At 48.0% G+C, this 10729-nt stretch overlaps 1 protein-coding gene across 2 annotated transcripts in view; it reads right to left on the bottom strand.

Moving 5' to 3' along the window:
- Nucleotides 1-1341: 1341 nt before the first annotated feature.
- LOC124018042 (heparan-alpha-glucosaminide N-acetyltransferase-like) overlaps nucleotides 1342-10729 on the bottom strand; it is a 13304-nt gene continuing 3916 nt past the window's right edge. For both annotated transcript variants that reach the window (XM_046333303.1, XM_046333302.1), the window contains exons 5-17: nucleotides 10297-10366; nucleotides 10092-10161; nucleotides 9451-9631; nucleotides 9268-9298; nucleotides 7595-7755; nucleotides 7319-7434; nucleotides 6679-6800; nucleotides 5329-5455; nucleotides 5143-5229; nucleotides 4616-4693; nucleotides 3955-4025; nucleotides 2835-2947; nucleotides 1342-2552 (exon numbers count right to left, since the gene is read on the bottom strand). In XM_046333303.1, the coding sequence (XP_046189259.1) occupies nucleotides 2371-2552; nucleotides 2835-2947; nucleotides 3955-4025; nucleotides 4616-4693; nucleotides 5143-5229; nucleotides 5329-5455; nucleotides 6679-6800; nucleotides 7319-7434; nucleotides 7595-7755; nucleotides 9268-9298; nucleotides 9451-9631; nucleotides 10092-10161; nucleotides 10297-10366 (1409 nt within the window). In that variant the 3' untranslated portion in view covers nucleotides 1342-2370. The remainder of the gene's footprint in view (nucleotides 2553-2834; nucleotides 2948-3954; nucleotides 4026-4615; nucleotides 4694-5142; nucleotides 5230-5328; nucleotides 5456-6678; nucleotides 6801-7318; nucleotides 7435-7594; nucleotides 7756-9267; nucleotides 9299-9450; nucleotides 9632-10091; nucleotides 10162-10296; nucleotides 10367-10729) is intronic.

The raw sequence follows: 10729 nt of genomic DNA, 5'->3' as shown, positions 1-10729 counted from the left end.
TACTCTTGAGATGGGGAACACACGCGACGAAGTTGAATATGTGCTCTTTATGACAGAATATTAAAATGAGGTGAAATCAAACTTTTTTTTTTTTTTTTTACACTTCTGAAAAAGGCACTGAATTTGTGGAATGACCCATGAAATGTACACATACAGATAGGTTTGCGGTTGGTTCAGCCATCATTCATTTCCTCGATGACTTTGACAATAAAAATAAAAATACAAAAACACAATGTCATTAATTAGTACAAGTTATTTCAACTGTCTGGCATTGGTTGTTTCAGTCCCAAGAGAACAGGTGCTCGTACAACTGTCTGGCATTGGTTGTTTCAGTCCCAAGAGAACAGGTGCTCGTACAACTGTCTGGCATTGGTTGTTTCAGTCCCAAGAGAACAGGTGCTCGTACAACTGTCTGGCATTGGTTGTTTCAGTCCCAAGAGAACAGGTGCTCGTACAACTGTCTGGCATTGGTAGTTTCAGTCCCAAGAGAACAGGTGCTCGTACAACTGTCTGGCATTGGTTGTTTCAGTCCCAAGAGAACAGGTGCTCGTACAACTGCTCATTGTACAACTGTCTGGCATTGGTTGTTTCAGTCCCAAGAGAACAGGTGCTCAGTCCCAAGAGAACAGGTGCTACAACTGTCTGGCATTGGTTGTTTCAGTCCCAAGAGAACAGGTGCTCGTACAACTGTCTGGCATTGGTAGTTTCAGTCCCAAGAGAACAGGTGCTCGTACAACTGTCTGGCATTGGTTGTTTCAGTCCCAAGAGAACAGGTGCTCGTACAACTGTCTGGCATTGGTTGTTTCAGTCCCAAGAGAACAGGTGCTCGTACAACTGTCTGGCATTGGTAGTTTCAGTCCCAAGAGAACAGGTGCTCGTACAACTGTCTGGCATTGGTAGTTTCAGTCCCAAGAGAACAGGTGCTCGTAAACTGTCTGGCATTGGTAGTTTCAGTCCCAAGAGAACAGGTGCTCGTACAACTGTCTGGCATTGGTAGTTTCAGTCCCAAGAGAACAGGTGCTCGTACAACTGTCTGGCATTGGTAGTTTCAGTCCCAAGAGAACAGGTGCTCGTACAACTGTCTGGCATTGGTAGTTTCAGTCCCAAGAGAACAGGTGCTCGTACAACTGTCTGGCATTGGTTGTTTCAGTCCCAAGAGAACAGGTGCTCGTACAACTGTCTGGCATTGGTTGTTTCAGTCCCAAGAGAACAGGTGCTCGTACAACTGTCTGGCATTGGTTGTTTCAGTCCCAAGAGAACAGGTGCTCATACAACTGTCTGGCATTGGTTGTTTCAGTCCCAAGAGAACAGGTGCTCGTACAACTGTCTGGCATTGGTAGTTTCAGTCCCAAGAGAACAGGTGCTCGTACAACTGTCTGGCATTGGTAGTTTCAGTCCCAAGAGAACAGGTGCCCGTACAACTGTCTGGCATTGGTAGTTTCAGTCCCAAGAGAACAGGTGCTCGTACAACTCATGTGTATTATCCATGGTACACTATTCCATACCGGTTTGGCTGTACGCTCCATTTGTTTTTGTTTTTGTGGAGTCCAGTTTGATCCCACATCCCAGTGACCTCTGACCTGTGTGTCCGTAGTTACAGTGTAGCGTAGACCAGAGCCTGTAGCATTGTTTCCATCAACTCTACTTTCTTGAACTGTATTTTTGGTTACGGGCTCGTACGTAAACATTTCACGGTAAAGTCCACCACGCCTGTTGTATTCGGCGCATGTGACTAGTAACATTTGATTTGATGAGCAGAAAAATGGTAATCGTGGTTTCTAGAGTTTCCGTGTCTCTTGTATACAATCCCAGACCAGCCTTTTCCTGAGTGATTATGTTCCCTTCTCAAAAACATCAGCGTCATGCAAGGAGAGCACACGAGGAAAGGAAACAAGGAGAGGAAACGCTTTACACTATTCCCTTTTTTTAAAAAGGAAGCTGGAGAAAGGATACAAGGAATTGATGAAAGACAAGTGAAATGCAACACAGACGAAAGATCCTCAAAGACACAAGGAATTGAGGAGACTATTGAGATACGGCCCAGCTCAACATCTCCCAGTGAGTGGATCGTTGGTTGAAGGACACAAGGAATTGAGGAGACTATTGAGCTACGGCCCAGCTCAACATCTCCCAGTGAGTGGATCGTTGGTTGAAGGACACAAGGAATTGAGGAGACTGTTGAGATACGGCCCAGCTCAACATCTCCCAGTGAGTGGATCGTTGGTTAAAGGACACAAGGAATTGAGGAGAGTAAGATCCTTCAGAAAGACCTGAGAAAATACTTATGAGACGCAGCCCGGCCCCTTCAGACCTTCCCCCTAAATCTTTAGAGGACTTGAAGAAAGACACTTTGAAACGCGTCCTGGCCCTCTAGATCTTCCAGAAGATGTTCTTCCGGTACAGCAGGAAGGAGATGAGGACCCAGCAGGAAGTGGCCAATAGGTTCTGGGTCAGGTGCTCTGCGTGGGATTGGCTGTCGGCCATGCGCCAGCGAAACGGGAAGTACTCCTCTAGGACCTCGTGGCCCACGTACACCAGTATGGAGTTCATACCTGGAGGTCAAAGGTCAGGATTAGAGCACAGGGGTCAAAGGGTCAAAGGTCAGGATCAGAGCACAGGGGTCAGAGGGATTGTTCAGGGAGTTGCGTAAACATTATTATTATTTTTTTAAAGATAGAAATGTATAGTTTTAGAACAGACGTGATTCTCCCGTCAACACAGAATAGGGATCGTTGTCAGGGATCGTCTACGCGTTACATTTCTATATAAGCAGATTGAAATATATCTAAAAAAAATGTACAAAGCAGAGGTGCTGACACAGAGCTAGTTCTCACCGGGGTAGTAGAAGGGCGCCCCAGACCACCACCTCTTCACATCTACTGTGTAGTAGATCAACACCAGGAGCAGCAGGGCAAAACACGCCAGGGTGGTCACGTAGGAGAGAGACCTGACAGACAACTCAGAGGTCGGTTATTCCACACTATTAACACGGATGATTCCAGTATCGCTATTCCATGGTAACTAAATAAAAAAACACAGAGCTAAATTGTTTGGTGCTTTAAAAACCTGCTGGATGTAAAATATGGGGTGCTATGGCTTGGAAAATAAATACAATGTGACTCCGGATGACATAATGATGTTTTGTTTTCCAACACCAGGGCTGTTTTCCAACATATTGATTTGTTTCCAACATCAGGGCTGTTTCCCAACACCAGGGCTGTTTTCCATCATAATGATGTTTGTTTCCCAACATCAGGGCTGTTTTCCATCATAATGATGTTTGTTTCCCAACATCAGGGCTGGTTTCCAACATCAGGGCTGGTTTCCAACATCAGGGCTGGTTTCCAACATCAGGGCTGGTTTCCAACATCAGGGCTGGTTTCCAACATCAGGGCTGGTTTCCAACATCAGGGCTGTTTTCCAACATAATGATGTTTGTTTTCCAACATCAGGGCTGTGTTCCAACATCAGGGCTGTGTTCCAACATCAGGGCTGTGTTCCAACATCAGGGCTGTTTTCCAACATCAGGGCTGTTTTCCATCATAATGATGTTTGTTTCCAACATCAGGGCTGTTTTCCAACATAATGATGTTTGTTTCCAACATCAGGGCTGTTTTCCAACATCAGGGCTGTTTTCCAACATTCAACATCAGGGCTGTTTCCCAACATCAGAGCTGCTTTCCAGCATCAGGGCTGTTTTACTAAAGAAGGTAAATCAGCTTTGTTTTCTGTTTTCTTGCCACGACACTAAAGAGTATTGTCCCGGCCCTACTAGGAAATATCAAGGGCCAGTTTCCCGCACACAGATTAGCCTAAAACTAGTCCTGGACCAAAAAACTCAATGAAAAGTGGCCATTCAAAGTGCTCTTTAGTCCAGGACTAGATTTAAACCAGTGTCCAGGAAACTGTCCCTGAGAGTGTTAAACTGCATTATAAGTGGTCTGGTCTCCTTACCATAGATTCTTGTTGATGGGGATGAAGCCTTCATTTAGTGAACATTTGGTCAGAACGGCTGATGTGATTCCCTGGAGAGATAAACATTTAGATACATCATCACGCTGACAAGGGACATACAGGCACGGTGAAGACGGAAATACTGTGTTACTATGTCTCAGTGTTGTCATAAGGAGACATATGGAGAGGTTTAGTCTGATAAAAGATGCAATATACCAAGGCTGCGCGACAGACCGAGGCTGTACCAAGGCTGCGCGACAGACCGAGGCTGTACCAAGGCTGCGCGACAGACCGAGGCTGCCCGACAGACCAAGGCTGTCCGACAGACCAAGGCTGTACCAAGGCTTCCCGACAGACCAAGGCTGTACCAAGGCTGCCCGACAGACCAAGGCTGTACCAAGGCTGCCCGACAGACCGAGGCTGCCGCGACAGACCGAGGCTGGCCCGACAGACCGAGGCTGGCCCGACAGACCGAGGCTGGCCCGACAGACCGAGGCTGGCCCGACAGACCGAGGCTGGCCCGACAGACCGAGGCTGGCCCGACAGACCGAGGCTGCCCGACAGACCGAGGCTGCCCGACAGACCGAGGCTGCCCGACAGACCAAGGCTAAATACCAAACAGCTAATACAGTAACGACAAACAGCAACGTGGTCGTCTCACCAGAACCAGGCTCCATATGAGGAACCGGGCCATTATACTGGAGTGCTGGTCCTTGTAGTGGAGGAGAATCTTTCCTGTCTGGATTCAGATAACAGGGACAAAACAAATGGACCCTCAAAGTTAATCCCATTTATTACATTAGACTGATCCATTCAGTTAGGCTGAAACATGCAACTCCACGTCTGCAATTACACACATCGGTCTAGTAGTGTAGAAACAGAACCACTGGAAAGAGAAGGAACATGTGAGAGAAACACAGATTAGTTTGGATGCAGAGAAGGAGTGTTGAGTGAGACAGACAGACAGACAGACAGACAGACAGACAGACAGACAGACAGACAGACAGACAGACAGACAGACAGACAGACAGACAGACAGACAGACAGACAGACAGACAGACAGACAGACAGACAGACAAAGAAAGAGAACAGAGAGACAGACTAGTTTGGAGAGACAGCTGACAGACAGCTGACAGACAGCTGACAGACAGCTGACAGAGCGAGATAGTGAATGATAATTGCAGTGACCTGTAGTCCCAGGAAAGCCATGAGGACAGAGTTGATGCTGCCAAGGACTCCCTCTGGATCAAAGGGCAGGTGAGACTTGTAGATCACCTGAAAAATGAACGCGCCACGTTACGAGAGAAACAAACCACCTGCAGAAAGTTTAAAAAAAAATCTTTGTTGCCTGAAACAAGTCAGCGTTTCACTCACCCGCGAGGAAGGTGTTTGATAGATGTGGTTCTCTCCCAGTAGCCAACGGTCTACATATCCAGCTGCTCCCCCAGTGCAGTTTGGGTACTGGCCCATGTCCCCAATACCACCCGGGCCCAAATAACCACTAAGGAGAGAGAAGATGATGGTGAGTAGAGGATTTATCTCCTACTTCCGATCACCTCCGGCCCCCCTCAGACTCATGGACATGCATTAAATCATATATGAACTATATCATCGTCCGTCAACACTACAACTGAAGGCAACTACTGTCAGACGAGGCAGATGGAAAAACGCAGACCGTTTGAGGGGGTCGGAAAATCATCTCCGTTGTGTTGGATTCGATATTGATTCGATTCTAAATTGATTCGATTCTATATTGATTCGATTCTAAATGGATTCGATTCTAAATGGATTCGATTCTAAATTGATTCGATTCTATATTGATCCGATTCTAAATTGATTCGATATTGATTCGATACGATATTGATTCGATTCGAATATTGATTTGATTGATTCGATACGATATTGATTCGAAACGATATTGATTCGAAACAATATTGATTCGATATTGATAGAGAAGAAGCATGGTATATTCGGAGTGAAAGAGACTGGGTTTTATGTCAGACGTGAATGGTTCTCTGTAGAAAGACAGATTGGCTGTGGAATGTGTTGGTTGGGATGGGAGCAGAGCACCGTGTTGTTACCAGTGAGACAGACGGACATCTGTGGATTAGATGAAGGAGGGGTTGAGGTCAGGACAGATTCTCTGAAGAGAGTAATTAATAAGGGTTTGGAATCCTGTTTCTCTTTTCCTGTTGAACCACAAGGTGTAAGGATTGGAGAGGAGGAGGAGAGTCTTAGGTGGGATATAAGTATCTGTGATGTGAGAAATGTTGGGTTGTCTGAATTACAGCTGTCATTTGGGGAGAATTAAACCTGGTTAAAGATTATCTAGTGTCCGTGAGTTATTTACTCTGAACTATAACAACCTAACAGTTTTTAATTTTTACCTTTATTTAACGAGGCAAGTCAGTTAAGAACAAATTCTTATTTTCAATGACGGCCTGGGAACAGTGGGTTAACTGCCTGTTCAGGGGCAGAAGGACAGATTTGTACCTTGTCAGCTCGGGGGATTGAACTTGCAACCTTCCGGTTACTAGTCCAACGCTCTAACCACTAGGCTACCCTGCCCGCCGTTGTCATTCATCCTGCGACAGACGACTCCCACTGAATCTGTGTCGTCTCAATGTATCCAATTTGTAAGTCGCTCTGGATAAGAGCGTCTGCTAAATGACTTAAATGTAAATGTAAATGTATTCACGGCCATAGTCTTCCCTCTGAACTCACCTTGGGCAGTCAGGAACAGGGAGCAGGAAGGTGAGACAGAGCCACACGGTTTCCAAGATGACCACACACAGCCAGGCTGGCCAGTAGAGCAGGAACTCACGAGCAGAGTACCACCAAGCATCCTGGGTAGAAACACAAAACAACAACACCAAAACAAGCATTTTGGTCACTATGGAAACAACACCGACCAGCAGCCAGCTCAACATTAATACCAAGTGAAATGGAAGGCTGGTCTGACCACGGGGTCATAAGGCCGGTCTGACCACGGGGTCATAAGGCCGGTCTGACCACGGGGTCATAAGGCCGGTCTGACCACGGGGTCATAAGGCCGGTCTGACCACGGGGTCATAAGGCCGGTCTGACCACGGGGTCATAAGGCCGGTCTGACCACGGGGTCATAAGGCCGGTCTGACCACGGGGTCATAAGGCCGGTCTGACCACGGGGTTATAAGGCCGGTCTGACCACGGGGTTATAAGGCCAGTCTGACCATGGGTAGGTTGTCCAGGCAGTTTCTGACCACACACAGATCCAGACATGGTTATAACATGGTTGTGTGTGTTATAACAGTATAATAACAGTTTATTTACAGAGGTCCTGTTCATGCTAGGAGTATATAATGAGATGTATTCTGAGACTGACCACAGGAAGGTTGTCCAGGCTGTTCCAGGCCACACAGAGGTCCAGAGAGACCACCACTAGATAGGAGAAGGCCAGACGCTGAAGCACGCCAGGGATACGCAGGGAGTCCCATGATACTGGAGTATACACACACACACACACACACAGTTTAGAAGAGTGAAACATTGTAAAGGAGTGAGCACGTGTGTGTGTGTCTGTACGTAAGTGTGTGTGTGTACGTGTGTGTGTACGCGTTTGTACGTGTGCGTGTATGTGTGTGTGCGTGTGTGTACTGACGTGGTCCCTGGCAGTAGTTGGGGTTGATGATGAGGAGTCCTATGAGGAAGAGCTGAACACTCCTCCAAACTGCCTTGGTGAACAGAGAGAAACGTGACAAACCACATCGCAGGGCTGAGCTGACAGACAGGGATATAGATGTGCCCATGATGAACACAAACCTGAGAGAGAGACAGAGAGGGACAGTGAGACACAGAGAGAGAGAGACAGACAGAGAGAGAGAGAGAGAGAGAGAGAGAGACAGAGAGAGAGAGACAGAGAGAGAGAGAGAGACAGAGAGAGAGAGACAGAGAGAGACAGAGAGAGACACGGTGAGAGACACAGAGAGACACACGGTGAGAGACACAGAGAGAGACACAGAGAGAGACACAGAGAGAGACACAGAGATACAGAGAGAGACACAGAGATACAGAGAGAGACACAGAGAGACACAGTGAGACAGAGAGACACAGTGAGACAGAGAGAGACACAGAGAGAGACACAGAGAGACAGAGAGAGACACAGAGAGACACACAGAGAGACACAGAGAGAGACACAGAGAGAGACACAGAGAGAGACAGAGAGAGACACAGAGAGACAGAGAGAGACAGTGAGACACAGAGAGAGACAGTGAGACACAGTGAGAGACACAGAGAGAGACACAGAGAGAGACACAGAGAGAGACACAGAGAGAGACAGTGAGACACAGAGAGAGACAGTGAGACACAGAGAGAGACACAGAGACACAGAGAGAGACACAGAGAGAGACAGTGAGACACAGAGACAGAGAGAGACAGTGAGACAGAGAGACAGTGAGACACAGAGAGACAGAGAGAGACAGTGAGACACAGAGAGAGACACAGTGAGAGACACAGAGAGAGACACACTGAGAGACAGAGAGAGACAGAGAGACACAGAGAGAGACAGTGAGACACAGAGACACAGTGAGACACAGAGAGAGACACAGAGAGAGACACAGAGAGAGACACAGAGAGAGACAGTGAGACACAGAGAGAGACAGTGAGACACAGAGAGAGACACAGTGAGAGACACAGAGACACAGAGAGAGACACAGAGAGAGACAGTGAGACACAGAGAGAGACAGTGAGACACAGAGAGACAGAGAGAGACAGTGAGACACAGAGAGACACAGAGAGACAGTGAGACACAGAGAGACAGAGAGAGACAGTGAGACACAGAGAGAGACACAGTGAGAGACACAGAGAGAGACACAGTGAGACACAGAGAGAGACAGTGAGACAGAGAGAGACAGTGAGACACAGAGAGAGACAGTGAGACACAGAGAGAGACAGTGAGACACAGAGAGAGACAGTGAGACAGAGAGAGACACAGTGAGAGACACAGTGAGACACAGAGAGAGACACAGTGAGAGACACAGTGAGAGACACAGAGAGAGACACAGAGAGAGACACAGTGAGAGACACAGAGAGAGACACAGTGAGAGACACAGTGAGAGACAGTGAGAGACAGTGAGACAGAGAGAGACAGAGAGAGACAGAGAGAGACAGTGAGACACAGAGAGAGACAGAGAGAGACAGAGAGACACAGAGAGAGACACAGTGAGAGACACAGAGAGAGACACACACTTCACTCCTCTGGAGCAAAGTTAGATTTCCTCAATAAAAAGACAATACATTTAGTCTTTAAATACAAAATATAAAAACTGATATTACCAGGGAAAGACCAAATCAGCAACTGTGAGTCCTGTGAAGAGAGAGAGAGAGGGGGAAACAATAGTCATTTTAACAACGCAGTATTAGAATTTTTCCTGAACATATTGTTGGATCTCCGGGACCTGCTAAAAACCACTAGAAGTGTGGGCGTAACATTTTCATATTCAGAATGGTGGGACTCACCGTTCCAGCTCTCGTGTCTGAAGAACCAGTACCTCCCTCCTCCGTAGTTCACAAACACCATGATGACCAGGGACAGCCCTCTGAAAGTGTCCAGGGATCGGAGCCTCCGGCTGGGGGTGGCGGGGGTGGGGAGGATGGTGTCTGTGGCCGTCTCCACCGTCCTGCATGGAAACCCCAGGTCCTAGGAGGAAAGAGGAGAGAACGTCAAAAAGGTGTTAGTGCTGGGCGGGAACAAAAGCCTGCATACCCTGTATTAGCTCTCCAGGACCAAGGATATTGAACAATGCTTTAGGAGCATACTACTCAACTCTAGCGACCCCTCCCCCGATCAACTGCAGCGACCCCTCCCCCGATCAACTGCAGCGACCCCTCCCCCGATCAACTCTAGCGACCCCTCCCCCGATCAACTCTAGCGACCCCTCCCCCGATCAACTCTAGCGACCCCTCCCCCGATCAACTCTAGCGACCCCTCCCCCGATCAACTCTAGCGACCCCTCCCCCGATCAACTCTAGCGACCCCTCCCCCGATCAACTCTAGCGACCCCTCCCCCGATCAACTGCAGTGACCCCTCCCCCGATCAACTGCAGGGACCCCCCTGTTCTAGAACTAAGTCTGGAGACTGAACACCACAGAGACTCACCGAGTTGATGAGCCTCTCAGTTTCCATGGAGTTGCCCAATCGGAACATCAGGTTTTTAACCACGTCCAGCCTGTACCATACAAGACATAACCAAACGATTAGGAGAAGCCTCTGATCATCTCTTCACACAAAAAAAAACACATACGGTAACAAACATAGTAAATGGAAACGTGTGTTTATGTTTTCTAGTGTAATCCAGACCTACCCCGTGACAGTAGCTCCAATAGCAGACAGTACAGCCAGTCCCGTGAACAACAGAAAGGCCACCATGATGGCTTTAAGGACAGAAAGGCATTTCATTGGTCAAGATAATGGTTTCAGAGCATAAACATAAGTGAGTGAGTGAGTGTGCGAGTGAGTGAGTGAGTGAGCGAGTGAGTGGTGAGTGAGTGAGTGAGTGAGTGAGTGAGTGAGTGAGCGTGAGTGAGCGTGAGTGTGCGTGAGTGAGTGAGTGAGTGAGTGAGTGAGTGAGTGTGCGAGTGAGCGAGTGAGCGAGTGAGCGAGTGAGTGAGCGAGTGAGCGAGTGAGCGAGTGAGTGAGTGAGTGAGTGAGCGAGTGAGTGAGCGAGTGAGTGAGTGAGTGAGTGAGTGAGCGAGCGAGCGAGCGAGTGTGTGAGTGAGTGAGCGAGTGAGTGAGCG

This window comes from Oncorhynchus gorbuscha, unplaced genomic scaffold (genome assembly GCF_021184085.1).
Source record: "Oncorhynchus gorbuscha isolate QuinsamMale2020 ecotype Even-year unplaced genomic scaffold, OgorEven_v1.0 Un_scaffold_383, whole genome shotgun sequence".
Classification (NCBI taxonomy): Eukaryota; Metazoa; Chordata; class Actinopteri; order Salmoniformes; family Salmonidae; genus Oncorhynchus; species Oncorhynchus gorbuscha.
This window is presented reverse-complemented; position numbering and strand designations above follow the sequence as displayed.